General features: G+C 47.3%; 1 protein-coding gene across 1 annotated transcript in view; it reads right to left on the bottom strand.

Annotated features, from left to right (window-relative positions):
- The window catches only part of RFC2 (replication factor C subunit 2), a 66054-nt gene extending 53734 nt beyond the window's left edge, over window positions 1-12320 (bottom strand). The window contains exon 1 of the mRNA XM_086954604.1: window positions 12113-12320. Within this exon, the coding sequence (XP_086810730.1) occupies window positions 12113-12255 (143 nt within the window). The 5' untranslated portion in view covers window positions 12256-12320. The remainder of the gene's footprint in view (window positions 1-12112) is intronic.
- Window positions 12321-19775: the final 7455 nt, after the last annotated feature.

Raw genomic sequence — 19775 nt, 5'->3', positions numbered from 1 at the left:
TCTTAGTGAATGTATGACATTGTTCTGCATTCTGTCCATCAACTGTGGTTTTTGCATTTGTCACCCCGAGTGGGATGGGTATGCTCAGACCCGAGTCGCATGCTCTCCACACCACTGGATTCAAGCAAGCCGGGCTGAAGACGGCTGAAATGCCAGAAACCGGTCCTCGGAAGCTTGTTTCCGGTCCAGGGAAGGCATGGCTTGGCAGTTCGGGCTGGACTGTTCCTATGAGGCACAGATTCAGACTGATTTGCATATGGCCATGTCTGAACTGGGGTGGTGTGGAGTGCAAAAAAAACGATGGATTTAGGCCCAGATCTCTGTACTGTATGTATGTATGACATTGTTATGCATTCTGTTCATCAACTGTGGTTTTTGCATTAATCAATAGAAGCAGAAAAAAGTGATCAGTAATACAAGGACGGTGAAGACAAATCCACCATTCTGTTAAGAGTGTGTACATGATGGCATATAAGTACTGAGTGCGGATATTTTACTCATACTATGCGTTCCCCAACGAAGTTGCCTATGATGAACGCTCTGCCAAGAATACCCTATTGGATGATCTAACTCCCCATTACCTGAAGGCAAGGTATGTAGGACCCCATCTTGGTCACAAGTTGTACACCCAACCTCACAGAGGGACACAAGAGTAGCCAGCTGAGCTGACACCCCCAACACAGTGTTCAAGGTGTGATTATTTATGAAGTGGTTTTGTAAGCAATGTAGGTTCAGATAAACGAATCCTGAACTGTCATGTAAGCAAATGCTTGACAAAAGTCATCATATGGAAGGGAAAACAGATTAAGAAACGTGTACATGTTAAAATTGCAGTGTTTCTTCCTGGGCCTCACTGAGCCACGACAGCATTGCTGGTTTACCATGTAAGGTGGTACATGCGTGACACTGGGCTATCAAAGATTTATGAAGCCATGCAAAGCCACATTGCATGGCTTTGAATGACCTCAAATCATGGTTAAGGCGACGCAGGTCAAATCGCTCAGTCACCTTACTCTGCAGCCACTAGGCTCTCCATGGGAGTTACGGTGGGTTTTACCACACAACAGCCGTGGAATTTTACGCTGCCCCAGATTTACAAAATGATGTAACCCTGCGGAAGTATCAAATCCATATGCCTCCTGAGGTGAGGGGTAATGAGGAGAAATAAAAGCATTTCTCCTCGCTTTTTCCTATTTCTGTATGTGCTGCAGGAATACTCCTCCTAGGAGTATTTTTTGCAGTAAGATGCACCTTCCTGCACAAAAATAATGCTGCCTGCACCATAGGCACCCGTTGCACCACAGTGCAAGGGTGCCTACGTTGGCACTAGGCTGCCAAAATGGCGCTAGCAGAAAGAATAGGAATGTAGGAGTGTTGCTTAAATACGGTGCATTCCTGCCCTTTCACTTTGACATAAGGCAGCGCAGCAAAGTGCCTTACTGCGTTCACCCTACACCAAAATGCCATAAATGAGGCCCTAAAAGTACTAGCCATCAGTCATAAGTGTGGATACTGGGGAAACTTCTTATGTCCAATTCATTAGCAACTGGCCCTTTTGTAGAGATGATGCAAACACGACTTAACAGAGGGTTCAGAAAGCGGCAGGAGGCAACTTATAATGCCCACTGTGCTGTACAAGTGCGCCACCACAAGGTCATCTTGTTTGTCAAAATATTTGTGGATTACAAATAAAGCCAAAGTCTCTGAAGGGGAAAATGACAAAATGCACGTGTCAAATTTCTCTTTCTGGGAAGCTTTAGCATTAGGACTGGTGGCACTGCCTCCTATTTTTTTCTACACCGGAAAGCTAATTGAAAACAAGCATTTACAATGCAATGGTTTTGCCTTTGTTAAAGTTAGAGCTATTGGCATTGCTCTTGACATTTTTATTTATGTTTTTTAACATAAATAAATGGCATTGTCATTTACAATGCCAATAGCTTAATCTCTCGCAAATGCCACACACAAACACCCACACAGAGCCCCCCCCACACACACACAGCCCCCCACACACTCCCCCACACACACACCCACACAGAGCCCCCCCACACACACACCCACACAGAGCCCCACACACACACCCACACAGAGCCCCACACACACACAGCCACACAAAGCCCCCCACACACTGCGAGCCCCCCCACACACACTGCGAGCCCCCACACATTGCAGGCAACAGAGGCACGTAAACAGGGTCACAAGCAGGCAACAGAGGCACGAAAACAGGGTCACAAGCAGGCAACAGGCATGAGAACAGGGTCACAAGCAGGCAACGGAGTCACGAGCAGGCAACAGAGGCACGAAAACAGGGTCACAAGCAGGCAACAGAGGCACGAAAACAGGGTCAGAAGCAGGCAACAGAGAACAAGCAGGCAACAGAGGCACGAAAACAGGGTCACAAGCAGGCAACAGAGGAACGAAAACAGGGTCACAAGATACTGTTTTATGTATGGACTGTTATGGTGTGTACCAACCCACTGGCCTATTTTTGTTTCCTACGTTTTGAACGTATCATTATTTATGTTAATCATTTCCACATTTTAGCACCAAACAGGGCTGACCAAAACAAAAATCTAAAGCATTAGGTTTTTTGAAATCTGATTTTGCTCCTGCTTTTTGCAGATCGAGCCCCAGGATTGTAATGAAAATCACCACTACAAAAATATAACAACTTGCCAATAATGAAACATAACAATCATAGCCTCTTGATTAAACGCCACGGTCATGCTTTTAGTACGAGGGTAGGTGTTTGTGAATTTCTGGCTCATGCAAGCATTGGGAAACCACCACCTCAACACCCCATCACTTCATCTTTAACAAATCCAAGACCACAAAAAATATTCTAATCATGAAAAATATATGCACTGTTCAGGCAGACATTCCATGCACTTCTAACAATAGAATATAATAAAGCCATAGAGGGAATGTGGTCATATGTAACCAAACTTCTTTTTTGAGCATAAGGAATTGGACGGCTACAGAAGAACAAAAAGTTAAAACCTGGACTATGGGTAACCTGTGGGCATTATTTTTGTTCTGTGGATGTAGTAAAGCACACACGGCTTGTATTTCTTTGTAATAAAGTAACATTCTCTCTAAATGTTTCTAATCATGCATTATCTCCTTTCTCTCAAGGTGAAGAAAATGAAATGAAAACATTTCAGAACATAACAAAATACTAAACTTGTTCACCAAGTGGATGGATTTTGAAACAATTGTGCTAATTTCATGGGCAACATCTGGAGATGGCTTTCTTTATAAGGTGTGTGTTATTTGTTGTATAGAACCATCAAAGCTAATACTCCTTCGGAATATGATATTGCATTCTGCACTATACCGCATACACCAGCCACGGTGAAACACCTATTTTTCTGTAGGCTGATTTTCTGCCTTTGATACTCTTTATTCTCCCTAGCTGACTGCAGCGCTAAACACAAGCTGTGGACATAGGGACTAGTGCGCGATCAGGTCCATGGCTAGTGGTGAGACAAGGGACTCACAAAAGAACAAGTTGGAGATGTGCTGGAGGGTCGGTATTTGAGAGGGCTACATCTATTTCAGTTTCTTCACAGGTCACTGGGAAAAGCATCCCGGCCCTTCATAAGTTCAGCCACTAAGTCTGCCTAATGCAACCCTTTTTGACCCAATAGGCTGACCTCAGCTAATCAGTGGTCATTACCATTCACTCAACTTCTACAAAATGCTCCATTTACTGTGCACCTCATGGGAACATACTGCATGTGTTGTCAATTTGTCAGTATTCTCTGAAGTTTAGGTCTTTCTCTGTGTGCCAACTCTTCCATACCAGTCCTCAAGGGCCTGAGGCATTCTGGAATAACCAGGCAATCCTTGAATTCATTATTGCCTGTTGTGCCTGTGGTCTTGCTGGATTTCCTGTTCAGACATCTCTGTAAAGGAATACCAGAGGCGCGCAGTAACGGCGTAATTATGTGGGTTGATGAAGGCTATAGATTCATATACAGGTATCATTTAAATGACGCACAGCGACTATGTGCATCAATACTCTTTATGCTACGTCATCGCTAGGCACAGTGCTAGCTGTATTAAGAGTGAGAGACGTTAATTTAGTTTGAAAGGAAAAGTGTAATGCATAGCCTTGCAGTAAACTACATTTTAAGCATATAATGGGCAGGTCAGTACTGCTCCTCCACGGCTGCAGAAGACACTACTCAGACAAGAAGCCATGTGGTCTGAGTGCAGCGTCTAGTCTCATTATCGAGTCAGAATTGTCGGCTTTGGTAAAGGGACTTGGGGGTGCGGGGGGGACGGGACTTGGGGGTGCGGGGGGGGGGACGGGACTTGGGGGTGCGGGGGGGGGGGGACGGGTCTTGGGGGTGCCGGGGGGGGGGTGCCGGGGGGACTTGGGGGTGCCGGGGGGGGGGGTTTGGGGGGCAAGGGACTCGCGGGGGGGGGGTTTGGGGGGCAAGGGACTCGCGGGGGGTTAAAAAGTACATTTTTAAAAAATAAGAAAACTTACCTGACTGCCCGTGTCCGCGTCAGAGCAGAGGAAGCAGCTCTAGTGATGACGCGGCGGAGGCTCGGCCGGCTGGGCCAATCCCAGCGCGGCCGACGCAGGCTGCTTCCTGCTCTCCACTCCTCCTCCTCCTCCCGATGACACGGCGGAGGCTCGGCCAATCCCAGCGCGGCCAAAAAAAGTTTAAAGCAAATAATATCTTGACGCTTTGCGAGGCAGTGCAGCTCGCTTGTGCCAGACCCCAGCACATATATGATGGTATGACGCCAGCCTATGTACACAGATGTGTAAATAATAATCACATTATAAGTAATAAGGGTTGTGCATATATATCGTCCCCTCCTTCCCAGTCCATGTAAAGGGCTCCCGTGCTTGCTCCGGGGCAGCCCCAGGGTCTCTGCATGTTACTGGTTCCGTGTAGCCGAGGCCCAGGAAGAAAAGACACCGCTCAAGGTCAGCGGCTGAGGTTGAAACCTCTGGCAAGCAGCGCTTCCAGCCCCGCCCTCCCCCTCACACACACCACCCCCATGAAGGATTCCTATCGACATAGTACTGCTGCGTGGGATGGAAAGATCCGTACAAACGTGAATGGCAGGCCTCGTGACTCAAATGAGGCCGTCCTTGAGCAGTGACACAGAAAGAGGCCATTTGTCTTGTGACGTAGCTTGAAGTATTTTTCTCACGGCATGCAAAGGTCTGCAGCCCTTCTAGGCGTCGGCGTCCGTCTGGAGCGGGCAAAGGAAAGGACGAGAATGGGAAAGTAACAAGAATGAAAGTGAAGTGTAGGCACGGAGGAAACAAAATTAAAATGGAGGGAATAAAAATATATAGATAAGAGGTGGGAACAAGGAAGGATGTAAAACTGGGAGACAAAAAGGAAACAAGTCAGGTCCCGGGCCGGCAGCCAATCACAGCGCGGCCCGGGATAAAGGGGCGGGACTTAAAAAAAGCCCGAGAAACGCCCCCGAATCGCGTTTTCCCCGAGAAAGCGTGATTGACAGCCTCTGTCTCCCAATGGCTAGCCTCCATTTATGGAGCTAGCCAATGAGAGACAGAGGCGGGTCATCAAGCCGACATAGAACTCAAAAGGTTTTTTAGCGCATGCTCACTACGTGAGCACTTGCAGGCAAAACCTAAAAAAGCAAATTCCAACTGTCAAAATGCTGCACAGAATGGACTAAAGGAAAAAGCAGTAGAAAGCCTCACAATGAAGCTTCTTTCCTTGAGAGTCAGAAAGGAACAGTTTTAAAGGAATAAGGACAAGGGACTAATATTTTCTATCACCTTTTGTTCCCTAGTGCTCCTTAGAGCATTCCCGATATCACTCCCAAGGCAGTCCAGATGACTGCAAACTTAGAAATATGTCCTTTTTAGGTCTTGCCTGGCGTTAGCAGCGCGCATGCGCTACTCTCGCTATGCGCGGGCCTCTTGGAATCAATACGAATTTTCACCCCGTCTCTGCTCCACCTGTAATTTTGATTGGCGAGTGTCTTTTGTAGTCGGTGTTAATGTTAAGCCCAGTTTGTTGATTGTACCATAGTATCTTTAGCCCTTCCTGGTTGCCATCCTGTCCACTTTAGGCCACGCCCACCTGGACTGTATGTTTTATTTGTGGTGTGATACTCTTTTCGTAATTAGTGGGAGAGAACTTTTTTTGTCATTCTGGCTGTTAAGCGCGAAGTTCTAAGTTGTATGTGGACACTGCGCTTCAGTTATTTATTTGCTTTCATTCGGAGCGAGGCGCCCGAATTAGTGGGTAAGCACTTTTTTTGATTATTATTATTATTCACCTAACTCCTAATGGGGTGTGTTTTATTTGCATTTAGTAACCGCAACGCTGTGATTTACACACTGCGCTTTCCGTGACGTTTACAAACATTAATTCTTACTTTTCAGCAGCGCACACACCGCGCTTTTACTGCTGTGGCGCTTGCGCCATTTAAAAGTAAGAATTAATGTTTGCAAACATCACATATAGCCCTGTGGTACTGCCATGTTAGTTTAATTACTTGTGCACCTATAGCAAAACTGAGAGATGAGATGATTCTACTACACTTCATGATACTTAGTGTCTTCCTTCTCTCCTCGGCCCACTCCGGTGCCTCCTGAGGCAATGCCTGAATACCTTCCAACTTTGACACTGCTTCCCCGGTGTAACCTGAAGTACTTCCTACTCTCGGTTCCCTCTTTATCTTTGACAATGTGGAAAAAGAAAACCTTCCCTTTCACATTCCCTGTACTGAAGCAAGATTGTCACATAATTCACTTTAAAAACTCTCAATTTGCAGGCAGAAAAAGAAAAGTAGACACCAATCCCACAGCTATTTATCAGAAGACAACCTGAACTTTCTATGATGTTAATTCCGTCTAGTCTGTCCAAACATGTTGGGTCCATAGTCTCCAACACTGTCAATCCAAACTTGGTGAGGTAAAGCTCCCTGTGATACTGACAAGCTACCGGTTACTTTGGCCTTGCTACAAATTCTCACACACTTTCTTCTATCCACTTCTAAACATTCTTAAAAAGGCATGTGATGCAGGATTTGCCTTTTATCTTTTGTAAGACTCTCTTGAAGAGCCATTTTGCAGGGCCTAGTTCTTAGTAGATGAAATTCCATGTAAGATACCAACTGTTAACAGCAATTGTGGCCACCAGTAATCTCTGCATGGAATTTGAACCTACTTGTAATCACAGTCAAGTCATCCTTGATTTCGTTTTAACGGTCTGCCAAATCAATCTTGGTAACATTGCCTTCCAACTGTTGCTAAATTTAGAACAAGATCATACCCATATAAAATGCTCTGGCCTGATTTATCATCTGGCACATGCATGGTAAATGTAGAAAGTACTAACATCATTTTTCACAAAAACCTTAACTCTACAACAGTTTTTAATAGCCGCTTGACAAACACTTCGAAAATATCTACACAAGATCAAGTCCAGTCCAAGAACTTGAATGGAGGCTTTAAAATCAGTTCATGAAGATCACAACAATATACATGCTAATTTGTCAGACTTAAAATTTAGATAAATGTGAACAAAGTCGGCACCTGTATACCCTTATCCCTGGGTTCAATGCCATCCACTTAGTGATTTTCCCTTACTTTCCTAACACTATTTCTCATTTGCCAAACCCATCACAAACCTTTGAGTCACAGCCCCCTATCAATGTCACATAGCAAACTCCTTTAACACACCTCATGTTCTCCTTGGCTTTAACCCTGGACACGATTTAGCTTTTCCTCCAGGAGACCGACAAGGCACTGAAAAAAGCCCCTTGCAATTCATCGAATGTGTGTATGGAGCAACATTTGAGTTTGCCAACTATTCAGCGGCACTGTATTAATAGTTGTATACAGAACTTCATAACAACTGTCAGTTCAAGAAACTGTAAATAAAAGGTTTTACTATTAGTGCGCTATTTACCAACTACCAAAGGACGGATGCTGAGCCAGCTATGCCAGTATTCTAAGTGATTATCAGCAGATCTCTGAATTGGTCAGTTATGAGTGTTCAATTCACTATGCAATCCTGTCACGTTATTGCATTACATTTCAAGACCCCATATATCTGGCACAAAAGCTAGAGTTATCAGGAGGAGGCAGACCCGCACGAAGTGCAAGTTCTCTGCTTCTGAAACCACAGATTTTCCACAAAAAGGAATCACCTTGAAGATTTGGAATTCGCTGCCAACGGATGTCCATCGAATCTCATCTACCGCTTCATTAAAAAAAAAGGAAATTAAAACAATACTAACAAACACGTTTCTGCTCTAAAATACATTGGTTCTATTGTTTTAGTTATCTTAGTCTATTCTGATGCCTTTTGACCACTACATTGTTGCGCAACTGAACTCCAGCTTTACCATGCAATTCCCATATATGTAATGATGATTATTGTTCTCCTACAACTGTATCCCGCCTATCCTATAATGTGAAGTACTCCAATACTCTCCAGTCATGTTCACGCTATACAAAACTTTATAAATAAAAAAAAATAAAATTGCAGGAATAGACTAAGAGCTAGCCAGATTATGGTTCCATCAGCTTTTCCCAAACAAGAACTGGGATATAACGCAGTCCCACTGAATCTTCTGGACTGTTTCCCGATGTTGCGCATAGACACCAGGACACATTCATGAAGCTGATGCACTTTAAATGTGCTACAACAAGCAAAGCTGCAGTCTGCAGAAAGTGCAAGCCAGGTGGAAACGAAGCAATCCACGAACAATCACTAATCCCTTTTGTCAAAGGTGAATGCCCTGCTGGAAGCGGCAGTAATTCAAATGAAGCACAACTGACACCCTGCCTCCAACCTCAGCTTAAGCAATGAGACATTTTTAGGTCAGTTCACAAATGCTAACCTGAGTTTTAAAAGTTAGACTAAAGCTTTCCATATTAGTAAAAAGGTGCGTTCTGTAGGAATATCACGTACCTGTGTGTAATTACACTAGCACACTTTCATATGACACAATGCAAAGCAAATTACCAGCTTTATACCCAGCAATGTAGATCTCTTCCCTGGGTATATTAATTGATATTACAATAGTTTACTGGTGACCAATTAAGAAGAAATAACTTTCCCGTTTCTGCTCCATGGTGCCAATATATTTTAGGATACGAGTATGTAAAAAACAATGTATAGGATGACTGTCCTACTGAAAGTTCTATTCTCCATGACTATGGAAGTGCCTTCCCAGTGTGTTCTTGTGGTTGGAGTGTTCGCCATTTATTGCAGCATTATCCTTGCACCTGTGTTTGGTAATCTTTTGTAACATACACACGCCACTTTTCTCTTGTAACACACTGTTTGCTACCTCTCACATTTTGTTTGCTTTTGATACTTGCACAAGTGCCACCATTGCGTATGTAACGTTTGTTCTTGTGCCCGAGTGTCTAGCATATATTGCAGTATTATACCCAGTGCTTTAAATGGAAACAAATAAGTTCAGGTACTCATTAAAATGAGCTAGAGTTGTAGTGAGTGGGCGGGGCTAAGGGCAAGACATAATGTGGCGTATTTGTATAGCGCGAACAGTGACCCGGAGGCATCCCGGCGCTTGTACTCCTACCACAAGGGAACCCCTCCTGGCTTTTCCTTGTGGGGTGTCCACTCCTGGGCATCCCATGGTGAAACCAGGCATCCCTTGTGTATCAGGGGGCCTTTGTGGAGACTAAGCAAGCTATTGCCCAGAGTTGCAGCGTGGGACCCATGCTTAGAATCGGCACTGAGGCGAGAATATCCGGTCAGAGGAATTTAAGCCCGAAACCAGCCGAGGCGGGAATCGAACCCTGGTCCCTGGCCAGCGTTCTGCATCAAGGTCTGCCGCTCTAAGCATTGAGCCACACTTCTCCACTAAACTTAATGATAATTAACTTCCATAATAGTTGCAGCACACACCAAAACACATGAGAAATGTGTTTATATAAACAAAGCAGGTTAACTCATTATACAAAATGATAGAAAAATGTGATATGTTAACTTTTCCTTTTTTTGCAATAGTTGCACCTTCTTAATGCCATACTGTTAATTGATGATGTTTGGCACAATACTATATATTTTTGAGCACATGAGTAGGAAGAAACGGAAAATAACCCCACATCAAACCAAAGCTCTCATGGCAACTAGCAAATGAAGCAAATCATCATGTCCCTCCCCAGAAGATATCTCTTGTCTCTTCCATCGATTTATCCAGTCATCCTTTCATCCTACCATTTACCCTTTACATTCTGTCATCTATTTGGTTTTTCATCAATCATTCAGTTTTTCACCATTCTGTCTGTCCACCCTTCATATCCAAACCCATCCATTCATCCTTTCACTCATCCATCTCTTTATCCACCCTGTCACTCATCCATCAATCCTTTTTCTCATCTATCCATCAACCCTTTCACTCATTTATACCATCCACTCAATACCTCCTTTCACTCATCCATCATCCACCCTTTCACTCATTCATCATCCACCCTTTCACTCATCCTCCCTCACTTCCATTCATCCAATCTTTCACTTACACATCCATCATCCGGCCTTTTATCCAATCATCCACCCTCTTTCACCCATACATCCATTCACTCATCCATGCATTCACTCATCCATCCATCAATACATCCACCCTAGCTCACTCATCCACCCACTCCCTCACCCACCAACATTCCCTACTACGTTATTCATGAACCTTTGTCACCATAGACATGTACACACAACGTGCCACCCATTTTCTTTAAAATACCTCCTGAGCATGCCTTGATTCTGTATGTATGTAGCGCCGAGACGCCCACGGGTAATTGTACGCGCTCTACAAATGTCATTAATAAATAAATTCTCTCTCTCGCGTTTTTCTAAAAAAAAACAGTTATATAAATGCAGGCACACTGGGTAATTGAGGCATTTTTTTTTAGGAAGGTGGGTTTCTCAGTGCAGAACGCTGTTAGATTAGCGCTCTAAGAGCCTCTTCCATCGCACTGTCTGGGCATTAACCCTCTGATCCAGAGAAAGTACAGGAAGTGTGAGAATCCGCCGCCCTAGCCACTGCTAAAATGTTTATGTTTAAAGTACTTTTCACTACCTGAAGTGCTGCGCTTTGAAAATCACACGCGCACACAAGTAGGTAAAATAAATCGCGACCCTACTTTGTCTAGCACAGCGTGACAGTGAGCACCTCACATTATTCAAGTGAGCCCTCCGATTAGCTCAGCAGGGGCTTGCATGGGGGCTACAGAAGTGGCGCCTTGGCTGACAGAAACGTCCCCACCTTCTCATTCGCACTCTCAGCCAGTGACCTCCCTTTTCATGAGTACCGGTACTCTTCTCTGGCAGAAGAGAAGTGCCGGTACTCAGAGTGACAAATCTAAGAAGTGCCGGTACTCCGTACCGGTGAGTACCGGCCCATTTAAAGCACTGATTATACCTCTAATTGTACTTTGTTTTCTCTTGTAACCTGCACACTTATCACTTTTTCCTCCTAAAATGCACTGTTTGCTACCTCATGTATTTTGTTTGCTCACAATTGTCACTTTTACCTCATATAATTTAACGTCTGTTTTTGTAATTTGTTCACTTGTAATTTTCTCCTCATGTATCATTACTGTTCCTATTGTGAAGCGCTCTGACGCCTTCAGGTAAAGTCCGCGCTATATAAAAACGTATAAATAAATAAATACATAATTAAAAACAGTTCCTAGTGGCTCCGCACGCTTTCTGCAGAAATGCCCATTAACTCAGTTTGCAGTTTCGGGGAATATTTCCTACTTCCGGCACTGAGGTATTCTTAACATCAACTTGCACACTGGGATTAGCTTTTCTAGACTACTCCAGTCAATTATCCCTCGCCCGGTGGCACTGTGCATCCTTTCTTCTGACCCTATTGCTCAGCCCAATGCTACTTAGATCTTTAATCTGTAGCCCCAGTTCCTCCTACGTGGAGCTGTCCACAACTTCCCAAGTACACTACTCCCTACCTTCGTTATCCACCACCCCTCTTGCGACCGACTGTACCCCGATTATCTTTATAATGGTGCTTCATGCGCTCCCTGAAAGTGCCTATGCTGGTGCCCTCCCTGGCCCCTCAGCCCGTGTCTACCTTGGCACTTCCAGCTACTACCCCTCCTTCTTACCAGGGTAACTCGTATGAACCGGAAGTGCCCTTGCTCCCGGAAGCAGCGGGAGGTGCTGTGGCCGGCGTCGCTTTACTCTGTTGGGTGGCTGTCGCCTCCGACGGGGTAGTGCTCGGACCCGTCTCCATCTCCTCGGCATCCATCCCTGCTGCCAGACTTCCCGCCAGCGCGTTCAACGCAGCGTGCGCACGTCACCCATCAACAGACCACTACGCAGACTCAGTGACAGGTTGAGAACGTGAGGGCGGCGTGCGTAAACCACCTTGGACGCTAGACCGTGAACAACATTTATGCATCTCAAAGAGGGGCCCATGTTAGGTGTGGGTAACACAGCGGAGTTCTAGTGCTGACATTTTCGAAGACCGAAAATGGCACGCCCAAGCCAATAGTAATAGTGCATGGTATGTAAGCGGCCGAATTGCCGCATTTCCTATGAAAAAAAAGCTGCAAAAAACGGGTAAATGTAAAGTCTAAACGCATAACTTGTGTTAGGCTCTCTATATTTCAATTTGAAAATTATACAACTCTTGGAAGACTAGTATTCAATTTTGCAAACTTACTTGCACGAGAAGCACTCGAAAAATATATCACTCCACCAGTCTTGAAAGGAGAAACCAAAGCAAATGTATATAATCCAAAAATGTAATCAAGTTTTATTAAAAATGTACACATAAACATGTATACAAAGTCACAATAAAATCATTAAAAACAATTCAATTAGTTATTTCACACCAGATTAAAAACATCAAAGAGAGACACGATATGAGACATATATTTGCCATTCGTAATTGTTAATTTGAAGGAATCAAAGTATTGACATTATTTCATTATTTGCTTGCAACATTTTTCAGACCTCTTAAGTGTCCCATGATGTTCAGGCCTAAGTAGCCCATCAAAGCCAGGTTTCCCTGTGTAATCTGGGACTTGTAGTCCTAGTGTTTGTAATGTCGCGATACTCCAGGGTTGCAGTCTAGTCTATCGCGCACGTAGACGTGCGCATACGCGGTGTCGTACTGACGCCGCGTACTCTATAAATAAAGGAGGCGTGGCCCCTGGAGTTAGTCCGGGACCACGCGGAGTACGTAAATGTTGTCCCGAGTCTGTTATTGCGGCGCCGCGCTAAAGACAGGCCCGACAATGGCGACGAGGTCGTAAAAGAACCAATGCTGTGCCCCAACGCCGCTCAGGTCTGCCAAGCGGGAGTGCCGATGCCTGTTCAGCGCCTAGAGCCCCGAATGCGGTCTACACAGCCGAGACTCCCCGCCCCGGCCACAGAAGTCGGCGGGCGACGCCCCACAGCGCTGGTAACCCCACGTGAGTGTACACCTCAAGAGCAGGACTTTGGCCTTAGCTGGCAGGAAGAGCGCTATGCATCCACAACTATTTAAAGTGCAAAACTCCCACTGAGCAATAAGAGGGGGGATCCCTATCACAGGCAGTGGCCCTGTATACACCATTTCCGCAGCGCAAGCCCTGCTCAGAGACTCTTTAGCAGATACCCTCGATTGGGTGTCATTTCCTGGCGACCACAGCGTCCATGCCCCGCCACCAGCTCACGCAGGACCCCACGTGCCAACATGGCGGCCATTCCTCCCATCGAGCCATTTGTGGTCGACGGTGCACCTGCTTCCCTGGCGCCACGATGGAAAGACTGGACGGAGCGGCTCCAGTTCTACTTCGAGGGTGCTGGAACAGCGAGGGAACGGCGCAGGGCGCTTCTTCTTCATCTAGGGGGAAAGGATATACACAGAATCTACAAGACCCTAACAGAAGCTACGCCGCACACCCACGTCACACTCCTCAATGCGCTCAACGCACATTTTGAACCCATGGCCAGCAAGGATTATGAACGTTTCATTTTCCGACAAGCACTGCAGGAGGCGGAAGAGTCACTTGACGCGTTCCACGGCAGGCTGAAAGAACTCGCCAGCACCTGTGGCTTCAGAGACGAACAAGAGGAGATACGTGGCCAAATAATCCAAGGGTGCTACTCTTCCAACTTGCGAGTCAAAAATCTCCAAGAGGATGGAAAACCGTTAGCCGATATCCTAAAACTGGGCCGCTCTAAAGAGCTATCGCAGGCGAGAGCATCGCACATGGAGGCAGCACTCCATAGACCGGTGAAAGCAGAGCAAGTCAACACGGCTGAGCAAGTGAATGTTGTCTGGCCAAAACAGCGACAATTTGGAGGAAAGAAGCCGCCAGAACGCAGAAAAGAATGTGGATACTGCGGAGGCATGCCCCACCGCGCTGTACGACTGCCCAGCGCGCGGGAAAAAGTGCGGCGCATGTGGACGTTTAAACCATTTTGCATCGGTCTGCATGTCCTCCAAACAAAAGCCAGAGGCGGCCCATGCAATCAGAGAAAATCCAGATAGCGAAGACATGGACGATGATTCCAGCGACTATCCGGTCCACTACGTGTTTGCCATCAACCAGCCACAAAGGAAGAAGAGGCGCCTCCCAAGATGACGCATAAGGCTAAACCAACAAGAAGTGAGGGCCACCATCGACACGGGAGCCTTGATTGAACTCATGGCGGCAGACGTGTACAACCAACTACGGGACAAACCCACTCTCAAGGCAGCAAAAATCCGCGTCTTCGCCTATGGGCAAAAGACTCCAATCCCGCTAATCGGATGCTTCCAAACGGAGCTTCAACATCAAGACAGGAAGGTCCTGACGACCGTCTACGTAACCAAGGAGGGCAGCCGCATGCTCCTCAGCGACGGCGGGTGGCGGAAGAACTCCAGCTGATCTTCTTTGCGATGGCCGTACTGGAGGAGGAGTTGGATGCAATCCTCGATGAATTTGAAGATACGTTTCAAGGGATTGGATGTCTGAAAGGAAAAGAGGGTTCTCTACACATAGACCCGTCCATTCAACTGGTCGCCCTCAGGCACCGCAGGATAGCATTCCACCTCAGGAAAAAGGTGGAAGAAGAACTCGAGGCCCTCGAGAAACAAGGAATTATCGAGAAAGTCAGTGGGCCCACCCCATGGGTATCGCCAATCGTGGTGGCGCGAAAACCCAAACAGCCAGGACAAGTCCGCATATGCGTCGACATGTGCCTACCCAACACGGCAGTCAAGAGGGAGCGACACCTAACGGCCACCATTGATGACATCCTTGGAGAATTAAACAGCGCAAAGTGGTTCTCCAAGATGGATCTGCGGTCCGGCTACCATCAGCTGCCTCTACACCCAGACTCCAGGTACATCACCACCTTCTCTACCCACGTGGGCCTCAGGTGTTATCGGCGTCTTAACTTCGGCATCTCCAGCGCAGCCGAAGTCTTCCATAACACCATCAGAGAAGTGCTAAGTGGACTCCCAGTTGTTTTGAACGTCAGTGACGACCTGCTCATATACGCAAACACCATCGAGGAGCACCACCAAAGGTTAAAAGGGGTATTGCAGAGACTCAAAGACTCAGGCCTAACACTACACAGGGAGAAATGCCAATTTCTCCAGAATAAAATCAGCTTCTTCGGATACACCTTCTCCGACCAAGGTATCGCTCCGGACCCTGACAAAGTCAAGGATGTGCAAGCAGCCCCAGCCCCGACGAACATATCCGAAGTGCGAAGCTTCCTGGGCATGGTAAACTTCTGTGGTAGGTTCATCCCAGATCTATCCAATCTCACCAGGCCCCTCAGAGAACTCACCAAGTCGACCACCCTCTGGCAGTGGGGCGATGAACAGAGTGCAGCGTTCCACAACACCAAAGCCGCATTGTCATCGGAGAAGACCCTGTCGTACTTCGACCCGGCGAAACCGACCAACATAGCAGTCGATGCTAGTCCCTATGGCTTAGGAGCAGTCCTGACGCAGCGTCAAGGAGAGGACGACTGGGAGCCCATAGCATACGCCAGCCGATCGCTGACAGAGACGGAGCAGCGGTACTCCCAGATCGAGAGGGAGACCATTGCCATCCACTGGGCCTGTAGAAACTTTCATGTATATGTGTATGGACATCCATTCACCGTCTCCACAGATCACAAGCCCCTACTCCCCCTATTCCGAGGGTCGGTCTCCAAACCACCGCCCAGAATAGAGAAGTGGATCCTGCAGCTACAGGAGTATGATTACCAACTGGAATTCAAACCAGGGGCAACAAATCACGCGGACTACCTCTCCCGACACCCCCGGGCAGCAACGAAGGGAGAAGAAAACGATGTAGAGGAGACGGAGGAATACGTCAAGGCGGTGATAGAGAGGTCAAGGCCGCTACCCATGAGCATAGATATGATAATTGAAACAACCCGAGACGACGAGGTCCTCCAGCTAGCAGTGAACGCCCTGCAGGCTAACGATTGGAGGGCTCTTCAGGAGTCGATGAGCAAAAGGACACCACAGGCAAGAACCGCTCTAGAAGCACTACTACGTGTACGGGAAGAACTGTCCGTGGACAAACAAGGGTGTTTATTGAGAGGGCCCCGAATCGTGATGCCAACGAGCCTAACACAACAAGCCATCGAACTCGCTCATCGCGGGCACCAAGGCATGGTAAAAACCAAGAGTCGACTTTGTGCGAAAGTATGGTTCCCGGACATGGACAACAGAATAGAGCGAACCGTCAGAGAGTGCCAATGGTGCCAAGCGGCAGGACAGTCGGATTGCCCACCGCCAGTCATCACCGAAGACAACCCGCGAGGACCCTGGGAGCGCGTGAGCGCAGACTTCGGGCACCTGCAGGATGGGAGACATATGCTCGTCATCATTGATGATTTCACTAAGTATCCAGAAGTGGAAATCGTGACAACACTTGCAGCCAAAGAGGTCATAGCCAAATTTTAGAAAGCCATCGCCACTCATGGCATCTTCCAGTGGGTCAAGATCGATAACGGACCTCCCTTCCAGGGACAAGAGTTCGCAGACTACCTCGCTGAATGGGGGATCCAACACCGGAAAGTGACACCCCGCTGGCCTCAAGCCAACGGAGAAGTCGAGAGGTTTATGCGCACCCTAAATAAGGTCATCCGGATTGCCCATGCGGAAGGGGCCCCCCTAGAGAAGGCGATCTACTCTTTCCTCAGGGAATACCGGCTCACGCCACATCGCACTACAGAAGCAGCTCCAGGCCCGTCAACAATGGGAAGGATAGTCCGAGACACGATCCCCAATCATCACACCTGGACTCCGAGTAGCCCAGACACAGAGAGGACACTGTTCAACCGAAGGAGATCAAACGACTATGCCAGCTTCCGACGGAGAGCCAAGGAGCCGTCCATAAATGAAAGAGATCACGTCTATGTGAAAGACAGATATCCGGGGAGTAAGTTCAGACTCCCATTCGAGCCCCAGCCGTGGACAGTCACACGCCGCACCAGCACTATGGTGACGGCCCAGCGAGGAGGAGAGACCGTCACACGCAATGTCTCGTTCTTCAAGAAAGCGTCCAGCCCAACGGAGGATCACCCCTGCCAAGGACCCAGCCAAGACTCGCCCCATCAACCAGAGGAGAACCACAGTCCGCTCGGAAGTGAAAGCAGCGCCAGGAGTGAGACCCCCGCAGCGGCAGCGAGTCCCGCTACCGCTGAAACACCAAGAACCATCAGTCCTCAGCCACACACGGGAGCCCGGTTCACCGAACCCCAACGTCAAGAAACCCCCAAGAGAGTTCTGTTCCGGGGAGAAGCCGCAGGCTATGGGTTACGAAGAAATCCGGCCCCTTCTTCACAACTGGCGGACTTTGCCGTGGGTTGAGCATTGACTTTCGAGCCACGAGACTGGTAACTGGCCGGATGGCCCCATGATTCTTTACCCCTAATGTTTCATATTTTTGACTGAGAAGTATCTGGTTACTTTGTTGTTTAATTAAAGGTTAAAAGGAATGTAATGTCGCGATACTGCAGGGTTGCAGTCTAGTCTATCGCACACGTAGACGTGCGCATACGCGGTGTCGTACGGACGCCGCGTACTCTATAAATAAAGGAGGCGTGGCCCCTGGAGTTAGTCCGGGACCACGCGGAGTACGTAAATGTTGTCCCGAGTCTGTTATTACGGCGGCGCCCATTACACGCGCGCCGCGCTAAAGACAGGCCCGACAGTGTTATAATGAGATGTACATGGCTACGAGTCCCAACATGCAAAACAAGAACCTGGACTAGAATAACTTCTCATGCCGAGACCTAGAGAACTTGAAAGTTCTGATCAAACTAAATGGTGCTTTGCAATTCACTGAATACCTTCAGTCATGTCTGACTTTTTAGTCATCAACATGCCTGCTTAGAGTTTGAGCGCATGCTAAGTCTAAGCCACAAAACATGTCTGTGTGTAGATGTGAGAAGCTGGCCTGATATGTGATGTACACTATTCTAGTGGGCACCCTGTATCAGTCCATACAACCCATATGGTGATGGTTGTAAAGTCAACCTTATAGACCAGCTATCCTAGTGGTAGCATGGACAAAGCAGTCTTAGGCTAATACTTCAGAAAGCAGGTGAAGCCAATTGTTTTACCAATAATAACCCCTTGAATACCAAATGAAAGGACACCACACAAGGTATATATCAAATATATATGTATTTATTACTAACACAACCCCTCTGCACTCTTTATGCGGTCAGAGTTCGAGATACAGCACAAGTTACTCAATAAGCATACTATAAGTTGCACAAATACAATTCTGCCCTATGGGCATCACGAACCATATACTAAGTAAGTGGTATAAGAACCACTTCAGGAAAAGTGAATAGGCCTAGGGCCTAGAGAATCGCTGGGACTACACTGAGTAACCAAAGGTTAGGAAGCAGGTGTCCTACAGGATGCATGTGCAGTGTCTAAACACACACGCGGGTTCTCATAGACTTTCAATGGGAACGTAAAGTTTACATAGTAGTTGATTTCGGGCACTTCCGGATGGACTACGGGAAAACACAGTTAAACTAGGACACTTGGATAGTTATTACCTACGGGAGCACCAGAGTACTCGAGTTACCTCACCCAGGGAAGCCGGGTGCATAGGTGTTCTTTCGTGTCGGGTTTCGTCGTTGAATCCTATGGAGAGCTGCACAAAGATGATGCAGGCGACCAGGAGGAAGATGTCCGTTTGGATCCAAGGGTGGATCAAAGCAGTGAAGAACCTGAAAGCAGAGGGGACAGAGTCTGGGTCACTAGCCAGTGACCAGGAAGGAACCAGGAAGGAACCAGGCGATGTCGAGCGGCAAACAGGTGAAGAAGTGAAGCTTGTCTCTGCAGCCACGTGGACCAGGAGGCGTCGACGACAACCAGGAGCTGGATACAGACTGTCCCACGAAGGATCTCACTGTTGGGGGTGTCGGCTTCCGGATTGGAGTCAACAAGCCTTGGCAAAGGCAACCCACGCAGGAAGGGAAGATCGGCTTCTGTTCAAACCAGCAAGGGCTGGGGAGCTTCCCTTTTACAGCAGGAGCAAGCTTGGATCAACCAGGCAAGCAGTGTTGTTTTACAAAGATGTCTTCAGGAGGGCTACTAGCTAACGGGCTAGCAACCGCAAAGACGCGTCAAGGAGAAATGCAGGCACAGGCCCCAAGCGGCACTCATGGATGTGGAGGGCTGAGCTTCAGTGCACTTATGGCCCGGGGCTGGGGCTTCTCAAGTCCCAATGCACAACTTCGAGGACGCCTCAGAAGCTGCACAGGTAGCAAAAAGCAGGTACTGCAGGTAGTCCGGTCCCAGTC

Source organism: Lissotriton vulgaris, chromosome 2_1 (genome assembly GCF_964263255.1).
Source record: "Lissotriton vulgaris chromosome 2_1, aLisVul1.2, whole genome shotgun sequence".
Taxonomy (NCBI): Eukaryota; Metazoa; Chordata; class Amphibia; order Caudata; family Salamandridae; genus Lissotriton; species Lissotriton vulgaris.
This window is presented reverse-complemented; position numbering and strand designations above follow the sequence as displayed.